This window comes from Mobula birostris, chromosome 3 (assembly GCF_030028105.1).
Source record: "Mobula birostris isolate sMobBir1 chromosome 3, sMobBir1.hap1, whole genome shotgun sequence".
NCBI classification, from domain to species: domain Eukaryota; kingdom Metazoa; phylum Chordata; class Chondrichthyes; order Myliobatiformes; family Myliobatidae; genus Mobula; species Mobula birostris.
This window is the reverse complement of record NC_092372.1, coordinates 214634059-214651194: the sequence shown is the minus strand read 5'-3', so window position 1 is coordinate 214651194 and position 17136 is coordinate 214634059. Positions and strand designations below refer to the sequence as shown.

The following is a 17136-nucleotide window of genomic DNA, read 5'->3' as shown; positions in this document are numbered from 1 at the left end:
GCTGGATAGACAAAAGCATCTAGGTACTGACACGATGCTTAGAACTGATTCATAACCATGAAAGCTGGTATAGCATTGCCACTTCCTCTCAATTCTGTCAGTGTATTTTACCTATCCTCTCTTGTAGAACACCATAATTAGTAATATTTACTTAGCAGAGACAGAAGAATCTTTCAGCAAGAGGGGACTGACAATTGCGTCATTGGTTTGCATTAAGAGTAAGACTGATGCGTATTGCTCTAAATTTCCAGCATCTGCAGTACCTCTTGTGTCGAAACTCAGAGCTACAGTGGTATGCAAAAGTTTGGGCACCCCCGGGCAAAATTTCTGTTACTGTGAATAGCTAAGCGAGTAAAAGATGAACTGATTTCCAAAAGACATAAAGTTAAAGATGACACATTTTAATATTTTAAGCAAGAGAACTTTTTTTATTTCCATCTTTTACAGTTTCAAAATAGCAAAAAAGGAAAAGGGCCCGAGGCAAAAGTTTGGGTACCCTGCATGGCTGTACTTAGTAACACTCCCTTTGGCAAGTATCACAGCTTGTAAACACTTTTTGCAGCCAACTGAGAGTCTTTCAATTCTTGTTTGGGGGATTTTCGCCCATTCTTCCTTGTAAAAGGCTTCTAGTTCTGTGAAATTCTTGGGCCGTCTTGCATGCACTGCTCTTTTGGGGTCTATCCATAGATTCTCAATGATGTTTAAGTCAGGGGAATGTGAGGGCCATGGCAAAACCTTCAGCTTGCACCTCTTGAGGTAGTCCATCGTGGATTTTGAGGTGTGTTTAGGTTCATTATCCTGTTGTAGAAGCCATCCTCTTTACATCTTTGGCTTTTTTTTTTACAGATGGTGTGATGCTTGCTTCCAGAATTCACTGGTATTTAATTGAATTCATTCTTCCTTCTACCAGTAAATGTTCCCCGTGCCACTGGCTGCAACACAAGCCCAAAGTATGATCGATCCAACCCCATGCTTAACATTTGGAGAGGTGTCCTTTTCATGAAATTCTGCACCCTTTTTTCTCCAAACATACCTTTGCTCATTACGGCCAAAAAAATTCTATTCAAAAGGTTCATCCTGTGGACTGATGAAATTAAAATAGAACTTTTTGGCTGCAATGAGCAGTGGTATGTTTGGAGAAAAAAGGCTGCAGAATTTCATGAAAAGAATCCCTCTCCAACTGTTAAGCACGGGGGTGGATCGATCACGCTTTGGGCTTGTGTTGCAGCCAGTGGCAAGGGGAACATTTACTGGTAGAGGGAAGAAAGAATTAAATACCAGCAAACTCTGGAAGCAAACATCACACTGCCTGTAAAAAAGCCAAAGTTGAAAAGAGGATGGCTTCTACAACAAGATAATGAACCTAAACACACCTCAAAAATCCACAATGGACTACCTCAAGAGGCGCAAGCTGAAGGTTTTGCCATGGTCCTCACAGTCCCCTGACCTAAACATCATCGAGAATCTATGGGTAGACCTCAAAAGAGCAGTGCATGCAAGATGACCCAAGAATCTCACAGAACTAGAAGCCTTTTGCAAGGAAGAATGGACGAAAATCCCCCAAACAAGAACTGAAAGAGTCTTAACTGGCTTCAAAAACCATTTACAAGCTGTAATACTTGCCAAACGGGGTGTGACTAAGTACTGCCATGCAGGGTGCCCAAAGTTTTGCTTTAGGCTCTTTTCCTTTTTTGTTATTTTGAAATTGTAAAAGATGGAAATAAAAAAGCTTTCCTGCTCAAAGAAATGTGTCATCTTTAACATTATGCCTTCTGGAAATCAGTTCATCTTTCACTCGCTTAGCTATTCACAGTAACAGAAATTTTGACCGGGGTGCCCAAACCTTTGCGTGCCACTGTATATATTTGTGGAGGTCTGAACTTCCTGCAAATAATAAGACTATTTCCCCATGAAAGGAAGGAACAATTAAAAGTTAATAGAAGGAAACCAGTCAACGTATACCCATATTCTGACAGTTAGACTCAACATGTGAGTGCTAGGTAGAGGACATGTTCATTTTCCTCATGAGATTCCCTGCTGCCTAAAATCAACTTGATTCACTAAATAATATCAATGGAGAGGATACTGGTTACAGCAAAGTCTGCTTTACCAACAAACAATTGCATTTCAGAATTAGTTGCATCGTTGCCCAAGCTGTACCAGCACTGTTATAACAGCAGTATCTGACAACGTGGTAAATTGCTCAGGTATGTACTTTCCACAAAAAAGGGGATTTATTGGCATTTAGTCCCATTAATTCTGTGTTTTTAAAAAAAAAAATTATGTAATGTTCATAAATTTAAAATTATTTTCAGTATGCTTTTATTTTATTTCCATTATATTCAAAATATTTTTTTCAGTCTTAAGTTCAAAGGAGACAATGTTTAGTTCTACTAAGCAAGAAGCTCTTATTTATATCTTATATTCAATATTGGTTTCATGTTCATTTTCTAATAGAAGTATATAACATTTTCAGGGGCATAGATAGGCTTGATAAGGTATTTTTCCAAGGATAGAAATTTCAATTAGAGAACACAGCTGTAAGATGAGAACAGGCTTTTGGCTTCTTACCCCTTCCTTTCCAGTCCTGATGAAGGGTCTCCACCTGTAAGGTCAACTGTTTTCACTTCCTAAAAGGCTGCCTGACCTGCTAAACTTCTCCAGCATTTTGTATGTGTTACTCCAAATGAGAATGGAGAAATATTAAAGGAGATTCATGAGACAGGTTTTTTTTTATATACAAAGAGTGGTAGGTGCCTGGATTGCATTGCTAGAGAAGTGAAAGCCAAAATAATAGCAACATTTGAGAAATATTTATACAGACATGGAATGGACGGATATGGACCAGGTGCAAGCAGTTGTGGAGCTTAAGTTGTCATCAGTGTCAGTACAGACATTGTGAGCTGAAGAGCCTGTCCCCGTGTCTGTGGTGTACTGTTCTCTGTTCCATCTATTCTACTTTCTGCAACAATACCAATTTAAGTCAGCCTTTACTATCTCTAAAACTTCCCCAGTTTTCAGGCCCACTTAAATTTTTGTTTGCAATGTCATTATATTTCATTTCAATCTAATATCATCCTATGGTTTTCTACCAATTGATCACAAAGCAATCTTTCTCGATTTACGGGTTTTAAGGTACATCTTTAAGTATTGGCTACTGCTCATCTCCCATAATCCTTTTCAAAGTTCAAAGCTAATTTATTAACAAAGTACCTATATTTAGCTATATACCACCCTGAGATTCAATCTAATTTCCTTAATTACCTTGATAAAGTCATACTTCAGTACTACGTAACTGCCTTTAAGACTCTACTCCAAACTTAGACTCATCAACCTGAAATAGAATTTAACATTCTATATTTGGTACTTGGATCACTCTTCCCCAAAGGGCAGCAAGACAGTTGCAATTAATCCAGTCTGATTTACATATAACCAAATCTAAAAAATGTTTGTTCAGCGGTTGCTTGCACAATACTTGTTTTGGGATACTATCTCACAGGCACAATGACCTCATCCCCAAAAGCACATCCTAAGCAGAGTTTCATTTGAAATTCTTGTTAAAATCTATGTCTGCTGAATTGAACAGCAACATTTGAGCAATTAAATGCTCAAACATCTTCAGATGATACTCAGTTTTAACTCACTCTTCTTATCCTCATAGACAGACTTCTCAACTACAATGAAAGGAGAGAAATTATTGGCACCACAATGTAAGTCGTTGTGCCTTTTATTTTTTTCTCTACCAAGAGAAGGTCAAATATTTTGCTTCAACCATTAATCATTCTGGAGCATTAGTAAAGGAATGTTATAAGAAAGGTAGAATAATGACTATAACTGGACTCGTACTCTAGAAACAATGATTTAAGTCTGACATGGCATATTTGGAATAACATTACAGGTCTGACAAATAAACTCTTCTGGACTTCCAGCTGGGTATGGGTATCAATTATAATTGAAGTTTCGATGACAAACTCTGCCATCTTCTTCAGGATGAAGATAAAAGACAATAGACAATAGGTGCAGGAGTAGGCCATTCGGCTCTTCGAGCCAGCACCGCCATTCACTGTGATCATGGCTGATCATCTACAATCAGTATCCAGTTCCTGCCTTATCCCCATAACCCCACTATCCCCACTATCTTTAAGAGCTCTATCCATCTCTTTCTGGAAAGCATCCAGAGACTTGGCCTCCACAGCCTTCCGGGGCAGAGCATTCCACATATCCACCACTCTCTGGGTGAAAAAGCTTTTCCTCAACTCCGTTGTAAATGGCCTACCCCTAATTCTTAAACTGTGGCCTCTGGTTCTGGACTCACCCATCAGCGGGAACATGCTTCCTGCCTCCAGCGTGTCTAATCCCTTAATAATCTTATATGTTTCAATAAGATCCCCTCTCAGCCTTCTAAATTCCAGAGTATACAAGCCCAGTCGCTCCAATCTTTCGACATATGACAGTCCCGCCATCTCGGGAATTAACCTTGTGAACTACGCTGCACTCCCTCAACAGCAAGAATGTCCTTCCTCAAATTTGGAGACCAAAACTGCACACAGTACTCCAGGTGTGGTCTCACCAGGGCCCTGTACAGCTGCAGAAGGACTTCTTTGCTCTTATATTCAATTCCCTTTCTTATGAAGGCCAGCATGCCATTAGCTTTCTTCACTGCCTGCTGTACCTGCATGCTTGCTTTCAGTGACTGATGTGCAAGAATACCTAGATCTCGTTGTACTTCCCCTTTTCCTAACTTGACTCCATTTAGATAATAATCTACCTTCCTGTTCTTACCACCAGAGTGGATAACCTCACATTTATCCACATTAAACTGCATCTGCCATCTCACGCAGTCTGTCCAAGTCACCCTGCATTCTCATAACATCCTCCTCACATTTCACACTGCCACCCAGCTTTGTGTCATCGGCAAATTTGTTAATGTTACTTTTAATTCCCTCATCCAAATCATTAATATATATTGTAAACAGCTGCGGTCCCAGCACTGAACCCTGCGGTACCCCACTGGTCACTGCCTGCCATTCCGAAAGGGACCCATTAATTGCTACTCTTTGTTTTCTGTCAGCCAGCCAATTTTCAATCCATGTCAGTACTCTGCCCCAATACCATGTGTCCTAATTTTGCCCACTTTATCAAAGGCTTTCTGAAAGTCTAGGTACACTACATCTACTGGCTCTCTCTTGTCTATTTTCACAGTTACATCCTCAAAAAATTCCAGAAGATTAGTCAAGCACGATTTCCCCTTCGTAAATCCATGCTGTCTTGGACCGATCCTGTTACTGCTATCCAGATGTGTCGTAATTTCATCTTTTATAATTGACTCCAGCATCTTTCCCACCACCGACATCAGGCTAACCAGTCTATAATTTCCTGTTTTCTCTCTTCCTCCCTTCTTGAAGAGAGGGACAACATTAGCCACCCTCCAATCCACAGGAACTGATCCTGAATCTATAGAACATTGGAAAATGATTACCAATGCGTCCACGATTTCTAAAGCCACCTCCTAAAGCCATCCCAGTACCCTGGGATGCAGACCATCAGGTCCCGGGGATTCATCAGCCTTCAGACCCAACAGCCTATCCAACATCATTTCCTGCCTAATATAAATTTCCTTCAATTCATCCATTACCCTAGGTCCTTTGGCCACTATTATATCTGGGAGATTGTTTGTGTCTTCCCTAGTGAAGACAGATCCAAAGTACCTGTTCAACTCGTCTGCCATTTCCTTGTTCCCCATAATAACTTCACCCCTTTCTGTCTTCAAGGGCCCAATTTTGGTCTTAACTATTTTTTTCCTTTTCACATACCTAAAGAAACTTTTACTATCCTCCTTTATATTCTTGGCTAGGTTACCTTCGTACCTCATTTTTTCTCCACTTATTGCCTTTTTAGTTACCTTCTGTTGCTCTTTAAAAGTTTCCCAATCCTCCGGCTTCCCACTCGTCTTTGCTATGTTATATTTCTTCTCTTTTATTTTTATACTGTCTATTACTTCCCTTGTCAGCCACGGCCTCCCCTTACTCCCCTTAGGATCTTTCTTCCTCTTTGGAATGAACTGATCCTGCACCTTCTGCATTATTCCCAGAAACACTTGCCATTGCTGTTCCACTGTCATCCCTGCTAGCGTATTGTTCCACTGAACTCTGGCCAGCTCCTCCCTCATAGCACCATAGTTCACTTTGTTCAACTGTAATACTGACACTTCTGAGTTTCCCTTCTCCCTCTCAAATTGTAGATTAAAACTTATCATATTATGGTCACTACCTCCTAATGGCTCCCTTACCTCGAGGTCCCTGATCAAATCCGGTTCATTGCACAACACTAAATCTAGAATTGCGTTCTCTCTGGTAGGCTCCGGTACAAGCGGTTCTAATAATCCATCTCGGAGGGACTCCACAAACTCCCTTTCTTGGGGTCATACTTTATTTATCACAGTTTATTCGTCATATATGCCAGGAAAGCACTAGATCCTTTTTCAATTATTTCTGATTTTGAAACTACTACATTGTTATACAACTGACCAATTCTCTTTAGAAAAGGTACATTTTTCCCTTACTCAGTCAGACGTGTAGTAGTAAACATCACAATTGACTAATTTGCATAAGAACCTAGATGTGAACCAGCTGGTAGAAGTCACACCTTCAAGCTGTTTAATCAGAATTGCTGATGCTTAGTTCATTATTTTGCCAGAACCACTTGGCTCACAACTTCACTTTAGCCTCAATCCACATCTGGACAAAGAAGTCCCAAAATCTAAAATGTGTTCAAGGTCTGGTAGAAATTGAATGGCAATGAAGTGGAGGATTCTGGAAAATACTCTTGTACTGGCCGAGAGGACAAAGGACAATGCATGTTTCAGAGTTTTATTACCTCACAATGCCACAGGAATTCCTCAATGCAATATCTTAGGCTTAGCAAAGCTCAGCTATTTCATCGTAAGATCAGAACTAGAGATTGTCAGCTGTTAGTACAATTCTCAGTATCCTTCAAAACCTCATCAGATAACAACCCAGATCATATTGAGTTAAAAATTCTGATGACAATAAGATATAGGAGCAGAAGTAGGCCATGGGCTGATCCAATTCTTCCAGTCATCCTCACTCCCCTGTTATCACCCCACACCCTTTGATGCCCTGACTAGTCAAGAACCTATCTATCTCTGCCTTAACTACACCCAATGACTTGGCCTCCACAGCAGCTTGTGGCAACAAATTCCACAGATTTACCACCCTCTGACTAAAGTAATTTCTCCGCATCTCAGTTCTAAAAGGACGCCCTTCAATCCTGAAGTCGCACCCTCTTGTCCTAGAATCCCCTACCATGGGAAATAACTTTGCCATATTTAATCTGTTCAGGCCTTTTAACATTTGGAATGTTTCTGTAAGATCTCCCCTCATTCTCCTGAACTCCAGGAAATACAGTCCAAGAGCTGCCATACGTTTCTCATACGGTAACCCTTTCATTCCTGAACTCATTCTCGTGAATCTTCATTGAACCCTCTCCAAAGTCAGTATATCCTTTCTAAAATAAGGAGCCCAAAATTGCACACAATGCTCCAAGTGTGGTCTCACAAGTGCCTTATGATGATGAAATACTAGCTTCAGGTATACACAATAAGCAATCTTGTGCCATTCAACTCCAGAAAAATCTGCTTTTTCAACAAAAATCTCATCTGACCTGAGCTTCAGTGGCAATACCAGCATCAATATGCTGGGCGCTACTTTTGAACATAAACATCTATCCTATAGCTGTAAGAATTGAGTGGAGGTTCAGTTTTCTGTGCTAAGTGACTCATTTCCAGATCCCCCAAAGTTTTTCTACCACCTACAAAAGAAAAAAGATATCAATTTATAGAGCAAGCTTTGTAGTCCTTTGAGAACATTGAAGTGCACTTCATGACAAAAAAAACTATCAAATTTTAAATCTCCACAATACAGGAATAAGAGAATAGAAAATTAAACCATCTTGCATCAATCAAATTGAGTAGGCAGTACCTGACACTGTTCAATATTTCATCTAAAAGCCAGCACTTCGGCCCTTGCAGCACCAACACTGTTCTGTAGATTACCTAACCAAATGTTTGACTGATACCAGTTAAGCCACAGCTTAATATTGTATGAACAGTTAATTGAAGCCACAGTTGCACAGTTGGTCCAGACCAGCCAGTAGACTTGACTGGTATTCCATTTACCAGAACTAATATTCATTAATGACACACTTGTAGCTATCCATTAGATGTAATAAAAAGACTGGAATCCTCCTTCAACAGTACTGGAATTCCAACCTCTATTACTCAAGGACAGGGAAATTGGGTAACCTCAACAGCCCAAACAGCGGCAGGAGCAGGCCACAGTGATGAGGTTTCTCGCAGGTCAGTGAAGCTTGTTTAAAAGTATAGAAGGGACAAGTGGGGCTGCCATTGTTGGGAGTAGGCCAGTGGTGAGAGGAGCAGTGTCAGGCTTTGGCTCAAAGGAGGCTTCAGTTCGAAAGAGGCATTGTTTCTAGGTAAACTTCTGTTAAGGTTCCCTTCTCTTTTCACCCTGATAAGAAATGGGTAGTAAATAGCTGTGGGTGTTCCTCATGCTGGATGTTGGCATCCTTGGACACCCACAGTCTCCCAGGGAACTACATCTGTGAGAAGTGCATCCAGCTGCAGCTCCTTGAAGACCGTGTTAGGAATCTGGAGCAGCAGCTGGATGACCTTCGGCTTATACGGGAAAGTGATGAGATAATCGATCAAACTTACAGGGAAGTAGTTATCCCAAAGTTGCAGGAGGCAAGTAGCTGGGCGACTGTCAGGAGAAATGGAAATGTTAATAGGCAGTTAACGCAGAGCCTGTAGCCATTCCCCTCAATAATAAGTATACCATTTTGGATACTGTTGTAGGGGATGATCTCCCAGGGGAATAACACGAAGACCGGGTTACTGGCACTGAGTATAGGTCCGTGGCGCAAAATCAAAAGAGGGAGAAGGGGGAAGCGGTAGTGATAGGGGCCTCAACAGCCAGGGGAACAGACAAGAGACTCTGTGGACGTGAACAGAACACCCCGATGGTATGTTGCCTCCTAGGTACTTGGGTTCAGGGACATCTCTGATCACGTCCACAACATTTTGGAGAGGGAGAGAAAGCATGTGAGATTTCAACATGCAGGTCGATTGGGAAAATCAGGTTGGAAATGGATTTCGAGAGAGTGAGTTTGTTAAACGCCTACAAGGTGGCTTTTTAGAGCAGTTTATTGATGAGCCTACTATCAGAATCCATCACCAGCATGTGACGTGAAATTTGCTAACTTAGTGGCAGCAGTTCAATGTAATACATAATATAGAAGAAAAGAATAAAATAATAATAAGTAAATCTCTTTCTATATACTTTATATAGTATACGTATTATAGATTAAAAATCGTGCAAAAAACAGAAATACTACATATTTTTTTAAAAAAGCTGAAGTAATGTCCAAGGGTTCAATGTCCATTTAGGAATCGGTTGGCAGAGGGGAAGAAGCTGTTCCTGAACCACTGTGTGTGTCTTTAGGTTTCTGTACCTCCTACCTAATGGTAACTGTGAGAAAAGGGGTTGGTGTGGGGACCACTTCTTTTTATGCTATATATAAATGATTTAGATGATGGACTGTCTAAATCATTGACAAACAATGTGAAAAGTAGCAGGCCCAGCACTGACTCCTGAGGAACACCATTCGACACCAGCAGCCAACCAGAAAAGGTAAAGTCAGTGTTGAGGAAGGGACACAAGAGCAGGGATGTGATGCTGAGACTTTATAATGTACTGGTGAGGCCTCACCTTTGAGTATTGTAAATACCTTCCAGCTCCTCATCTTAAAAAAATGTGCTGACATTGGAGAGGCTTCAGAGGAGGTTCACAAGGATGTTTCTGGGGATGAAAGGATTATCACACAAGGAACATTTGATAGCATTAATCTGTACTCGCTGGAATCAAGAAGGATGAGGGGGGATCTCATTGAAACCTATCGAATGTTGAAAGGCCTAGACAGAGTAGATGTGGAAGAGCTTAAAAGGTTTTTGATTTGACACAGCATCAAAGGTTATGTGAAGAAAGCCAGGGAGCGGGGCTAAGGAGGGGAGAAAGGATCAGCCATGATTAAATGGCAGAGCAGACTCGATGGGCCAAATGGCCTAATTCTGCTTCTATGTCTTATGGTCTTGTGGTCTACTTGAGAAAATTGCTAAGTATACTATAATTCCAAACACACAGCACTGTGGAACTGCCTCCAATGTAGAAATTCAAGATGGTGGCTTACCAGGATCATCTCAAGGGCAAAAAAAAAAGATAGTCAATGAATGTTAGACTGCCAATGAATTTAACATCACACTGGCGACTAAAATAGCCAACCCAGCACACTTGTAGAATTGTGGCAGAGAATTCTGAGGTCTGTATGCACCATTTCCTTACAAGCATTGACAGGGAAATGGGTGGGGTGAAGGAAAATAATTTTGGAAAGGTCCCGTGAGACCTACCTGGATAGTCTTGGCAGTGAAACCCATTTCTATTAGAATGCAATGGCAGAATTTTGTGATCGGGGAGGACAATCATATACTAAAAACACTTACAATCTTATCAGAGAAAGTTCGTAACACATAACAAGATCAATTACTTCTCCATGCCCATGCCCACCAAGTATCTATAACCTCAAAAGAGTATCTCTGCATCTTAATTTAAACCACTTTTGTGTTTGAATTTGTTTTTTAGCAAAGTTACTAAAGAATTTTAAGAGAGACTGTAGATGCTAGAAATCTAGATCAAGACACACAAAAAGCTGGAAGAACTCAGCAGTTCAAGCAGCGTCTTTGGAGGAAAATGAACAGCTGACATTTCAGACCAAGTCGCTTCAAGACTCAATAACTGCAGATGGAGGGTCTTGGCCCAAAATGTCGACTGTTCATTTTCCTCCATAGGTGCTGCCTGACCTGCTGAGTTTTTTTTCCTAGCTTTTCATATATTGTTAAGAAGTTTCCAACCAGCTTCAAGATTATTAAAAGCAGATAATAATATACAAGGTAGTTCATGTAAAGTACCCACATCTGAGTTGATAGACTGCAAAACTGGAATTACAATCACACATAACTAATACAGTCAACAAGCTTCGTTCATGAGGTGATACATATGAGAAACAACACCCAATAGGGTTTATTTTTAAGACAAAATACAAATTAAGACACCTCCACATAAATAAGATAGTTACTAATAAATCTACAAGAATTTGAGAGAAACTCTTACCACAAGTGGAAAGAAAGAGAAATTGGAAAAAAAATCAATTGTGTATGAATAATGAAACTAGATGAAGAGATGAGAATCATGTTCAGATTAAATATGTGCACGTAGACTGGGCTGCAAAGACTTATTCCTTTGCTAGACTCTATACAATGCTTATTTGCTAGATAAAGAAAATTACACTGAACAAATGTAACTTCATTATGACTTCACAAACAGAAATACTAAAAAGTTTACAAGAAGCCTCAGGAGTTAAATGTTATAAATTACAATGGTGAAAAGAAAATAGTAAAATGATATTATGGTGTACAGCGAAGTTAGCAGTGACAACAATAACAGTTCAATAAAACTGACAGTAGAGTTCAGGGAAAACCATCTGGAAGATCTCTCTCAGCAGGAGCTCTGTACTTGAGCATGTTGGGAAATACGCACAGTGTACTTTGATTTCATATGTTAAAAATGTCCCTATAATAAAAGGGCAGGAATAAGAACAAAGATAAGGGGTGATAGGGAATGAAGATGTCACCCATCTCAATAGCATCTCCTAAACAGCGTATGATTCTTGCAAAATAAGAATGAACAAATGAGAATTAAAAATCATACTACTCTAATTACATGACAGAAACAGCCAAGCCAAATAATAACACCAAGGGAATAAAACAAAACTAAATTATATGAATTACCACTTTGATGCTCCAAATGCTGTTCTGAGGTTGCTTTGTTTTTATCATACTCTCCCGAGATTCAAAATTGTTTGCAGACCAGGAAGGGGAACTCATAGCATTTGTCGCCCATATGCCCTAGGATATGGTAGGTGAAAAAAGATGTAATTGGGGAAACCCCCAGCAAAATAAACTTAAATGTTAAATATGTGACTAATATGGTAATACAAAATAAAAGCACAGGAGCATTTTTGTTTGCAGGACATGATGCTTTAAATAATAAAGTATGCAAAATTAAACAATACATGGAAAAGGGCAGGAGGGATTAACATTGCAACCACCAAATAATTTACTACTTAAGCAAATTTAACCTGCCAAAGAGATTGGAAGAGTTTCACCCTCAAAACCAGTAGCAGAGAGGAAAATCTATTTCTTATTTTGGTATATTATTGTGTTTGACTTGGTTGTGAGTCAAAATGCTCAAAAGGTCAGCAAGACAGGCTGTATCCATGGAGATAGAACTGCTTATGCCAGTTCTTCTGAAAGTCCATCCAGATGAAACCATTGATCTGTTTCTTACTCCACAGATGCAGACTACTCTAGTGAGCATTTCATTTCCAACTATACTACAGCTTACCTGTACAGAAATCTGTACTTTATTTTTCTAATTTGAAATGTGTTGGTAACTCTACAATAAATATTCAACTTAAGAAATGCTCAAGGTAAAAATAATGCATTGAAATTTCTATTTATGCAAGCACAGGTACTCAGTGTAACTTGCTCTTTCCTCTAATTAGCATACGTTTCTAAAATAAACTGAATAACCACCGTACCTTCTGGGATAAGCATTTACAAACCATTCTTTATAATTGACCTTAAGTTTATTACAATATCTGTATCAAAAATAAGAAACCTTGCAGTATTGATTTTTTAAAAAATGGAGGAAAAGGGCTAAATGATTAGTAGTTATAGGATATTTGGCACCTGATATGCTCTCAGCTCACATGCGCTAATCTAAGCATTTACTTGATATGCCAACGATAACTACTGAGCAGCATGATGCACTTTTCAAACCATTTCCAAATAATTTTATTGTGGACCATACACAGAGCATATAATCCAAAAAAGAATCTATTTTTATGGGTAAATGCTAGTATACTTCAGTGAACAACTAGAATCTGAGCATATTGCCAGGATGTTTTACACTTTGCATACTTCTGTCAAAATTGATCCTATCTTACTAATGAAATCTAATTCACATGGAACACACATCAAAGTTGCTGGTGAACGCAGCAGGCCAAGCAGCATCTGTAGGAAGAGGTGCAGTCGACATTTCAGGCCGAGACCCTTCGTCAGGACTAACTGAAGGAAGAGTGAGTAAGGGATTTGAAAGTTGGAGGGGGAGGGGGAGATCCAAAATGATAGGAGAAGACAGGAGGGGGAGGGATGGAGCCAAGAGCTGGACAGGTGATTGGCAAAAGGGGATACAAGAGGATCATGGGACAGGAGGTCCGGGAAGAAAGACGGGGGGGTGGGGGGGGGACCCAGAGGATGGGCAAGAGGTATATTCAGTGGGACAGAGGGAGAAAAAGGAGAGTGAGAGAAAGAATGTGTGCATAAAAATGAGTAACAGATGGGGTATGAGGGGGAGGTGGGGCCTTAGCGGAAGTTAGAGAAGTCGATGTTCATGCCATCAGGTTGGAGGCTACCCAGACGGAATATAAGGTGTTGTTCCTCCAACCTGAGTGTGGCTTCATCTTTACAGTAGAGGAGGCCGTGGATAGACATGTCAGAATGGGAATGGGATGTGGAATTAAAATGTGTGGCCACTGGGAGATCCTGCTTTCTCTGGCGGACAGAGCGTAGATGTTCAGCAAAGCGGTCTCCCAGTCTGCGTCGGGTCTCGCCAATATATAAAAGGCCACATCGGGAGCACCGGACGCAGTATATCACCCCAGTCGACTCACAGGTGAAGTGTTGCCTCACCTGGAAGGACTGTTTGGGGCCCTGAATGGTGGTAAGGGAGGAAGTGTAAGGGCATGTGTAGCACTTGTTCCGCTTACACGGATAAGTGCCAGGAGGGAGATCAGTGGGGAGGGATGGGGGGGACGAATGGACAAGGGAGTTGTGTAGGGAGCGATCCCTGCGGAATGCAGAGAGAGGCGGGGAGGGAAAGATGTGCTTAGTGGTGGGATCCCGTTGGAGGTGGCGGAAGTTACGGAGAATAATATGTTGGACCCGGAGGCTGGTGGGGTGGTAGGTGAGGACCAGGGGAACCCTATTCCTAGTGGGGTGGCGGGAGGATGGAGTGAGAGCAGATGTACGTGAAATGGGGGAGATGCGTTTAAGAGCAGAGTTGATAGTGGAGGAAGGGAAGCCCCTTTCTTTAAAAAAGGAAGACATCTCCCTCATCCTAGAATGAAAAGCCTCATCCTGAGAGCAGATGCGTCAGAGACGGAGGAATTGCGAGAAGGGGATGGCGTTTTTGCAAGAGACAGGGTGAGAAGAGGAATAGTCCAGATAGCTGTGAGAGTCAGTAGGCTTATAGTAGACATCAGTGGATAAGCTGTCTCCAGAGACAGAGACAGAAAGATCTAGAAAGATCCAGAAAGATCCCTCCTGTCTTCTCCTATCATTTTGGATCTCCCCCTCCCCCTCCAACTTTCAAATCCCTTACTCACTCTTCCTTCAGTTAGTCCTGACGAAGGGTCTCGGACTGAAACGTCTCTCACTCCATCCTCCTGCCACCCCACTAGGAATAGGGTTCCCCTGGTCCTCATCTACCACCCCACCAGCCTCCGGGTCCAACATATTTTTCTCCGTAACTTCCGCCACCTCTAACGGGATCCCACCACTAAGCACATCTTTCCCTCACCCCCTCTCTCTGCATTCCGCAGGGATTGCTCCCTACGCAACTCCCTTGTCCATTCGTCCCCCCCATCCCTCCCCACTGATCTCCCTCCTGGCACTTATCCGTGTAAGCGGAACAAGTGCTACACATGCCCTTACACTTCCTCCCTTACCACCATTCAGGGCCTCAAACAGTCCTTCCAGCTGAGGCAACACTTCACCTGTGAGTCGACTGGGGTGATATACTGTGTCCGGTGCTCCCGATGTGGCCTTTTATATATTGGCGAGACCCGACGCAGACTGGGAGACCGCTTTGCTGAACATCTACGCTCTGTCCGCCAGAGAAAGCAGGATCTCCCAGTGGCCACACATTTTAATTCCACATCCCATTCCCATTCTGACATGTCTATCCACGGCCTCCTCTACTGTAAAGATGAAGCCACACTCAGGTTGGAGGAACAACACCTTATATTCCGTCTGGGTAGCCTCCAACCTGATGGCATGAACATCGACTTCTCTAACTTCCGCTAAGGCCCCACCTTCCCCTCGTACCCCATCTGTTACTTATTTTTATGCACACATTCTTTCTCTCACTCTCCTTTTTCTCCCTCTGCATATACCTCTTGCCCAACCTCTGGGTCATCCCCCCCTTGCCTTTCTTCCCGGACCTCCTGTCCCATGATCCTCTCGTATCCCCTTTTGCCTATCACCTGTCCAGCTCTTGGCTCCATCCCTCCCCCTCCTGTCTTCTCCTATCATTTTGGATCTCCCCCTCCCCCTCCAACTTTCAAATCCCTTACTCACTCTTCCTTCAGTTAGTCCTTACGAAGGGTCTCGGCCTGAAACGTCGACTGCACCTCTTCCTACAGATGCTGCCTGGCCTGCTGCGTTCACCAGCAACTTTGATGTGTGTTGCTTGAATTTCCAGCATCTGCAGAATTCCTGTTGTTTGCGCTAATTCACATGGACATCAGTTTCACTTATATCAGGCACTTGCCAGTGGCACCCTCCAAGTCAGAAACTGTAGCTTAAAACATAGACCTATACTGTGCTGTGTTGAATATCACTTGTTAAGTGACTTTGCAATGAGACTTTAGAGAACGATACAACATTTTTCTTTTTTCTTTAATTAAAGCACTTTAAGCACTTTTTTTCTTTAATTAAATCAAATTTTTAAAACTTGATTAAAAAATTCAAAACTAAACTTAGTTAAATCAAATTTTCTACCTATTTCTTTACGTGTTGGGGCCTTACTTCTTGTATATTGTTTGGTGTAGTAAGAATTTAAAATTTAAAATTTAATTGCACAAATATTTGATACCTATGATGGAGTAACAGTTGTCCAATAGCATACTGAAGCACTTAGCTGGATAGCTGTGTTTTAAATTTTGTTGCTTGGGTCTTGTATTGCTTTTGCCTACAATCAATTCACTTTCAAGCTACTTCATTCTTTTTAAGGTACTTTGGTTTGCCTGAGATGATATAATATAAAGGAGACTTTCTTTTCCAATTCATTAATTAGGGAATCATCTGCTATTTTCTAAAAATATACTACTCGCTTTTAGTGCATCCTCCAGTGCAAAATCATAAGCTTCCAGCTCAGTTTGAATTCAGGACTTCTATACATTGTTGATTTAGTTTAGGCAGTTTTCATTTATGTGCAGGGCACATTATGGAGGCTATAATTTATAAAAACTATCTGAAGTGGTCTTTTCAGACTTCATAACTAATAACCCAAAATTACAACTGTATTTCTACTAAAAAGTAATCCATCTGCAATATGATGTTGGGAAAGATTTCTTTGTTTTCTCTTTTTTTAAAACTGAAAAAAGAATAATTGAAATCACTGTGGATGAATCCAAACAGATTAAAGTGTAACCTGGTTATTGACGCTGTTCCATAAACTAATTATTAGACCAAATAAAGCAAAACGGAACCAAAACCACAAGACAAACTGATCAAGAAAATTAATACCACTCAAACCAAAATAAATTGGCAAGGTGAATTAAAAATTAGCTGAGTGGCAACGAAACAAACTGCAATAATTGACAGTAATTTTAGTGACCAGATGTACAGCTTTTGATCTAGACTTAAGTGTAGGCCCACAGATAAAAGGTTCATAATGACTGCAAAATTGGCAGTGTAGTTGACAGGGGGTGAAGGACGACACAGGAAGACTGGTTAGCTGCAAACAAAAATTGCATCTGTAAATCAGTCTAGGGAGGGGTGAGAGCACTCGGGAGGCAGTTAGGCAATGGAATACTCCACCACAGTTGGATGCTACAAAATAAAAGGAACAGGAGTATCTTAGTGTCTGCGTCTAAAAGTTGAAGGAGGTTAGGGTTAAGATACTTAAGGAACAGGCAACA

General features: G+C 41.0%; 1 protein-coding gene across 11 annotated transcripts in view; it reads right to left on the bottom strand.

Moving 5' to 3' along the window:
• Positions 1–17136, bottom strand: part of kmt2ca (lysine (K)-specific methyltransferase 2Ca) — a 487395-nt gene that overhangs the window by 193638 nt on the left and 276621 nt on the right. For 10 of the 11 annotated variants that reach the window (XM_072254064.1, XM_072254065.1, XM_072254063.1 and 7 more), the window contains one exon: positions 11939–12055. The exons of the other annotated variant lie outside the window; for it this stretch is intronic. In XM_072254064.1, coding sequence (XP_072110165.1) covers positions 11939–12055 — 117 coding nt within the window. The remainder of the gene's footprint in view (positions 1–11938; positions 12056–17136) is intronic. 11 annotated transcript variants of the gene reach the window in all.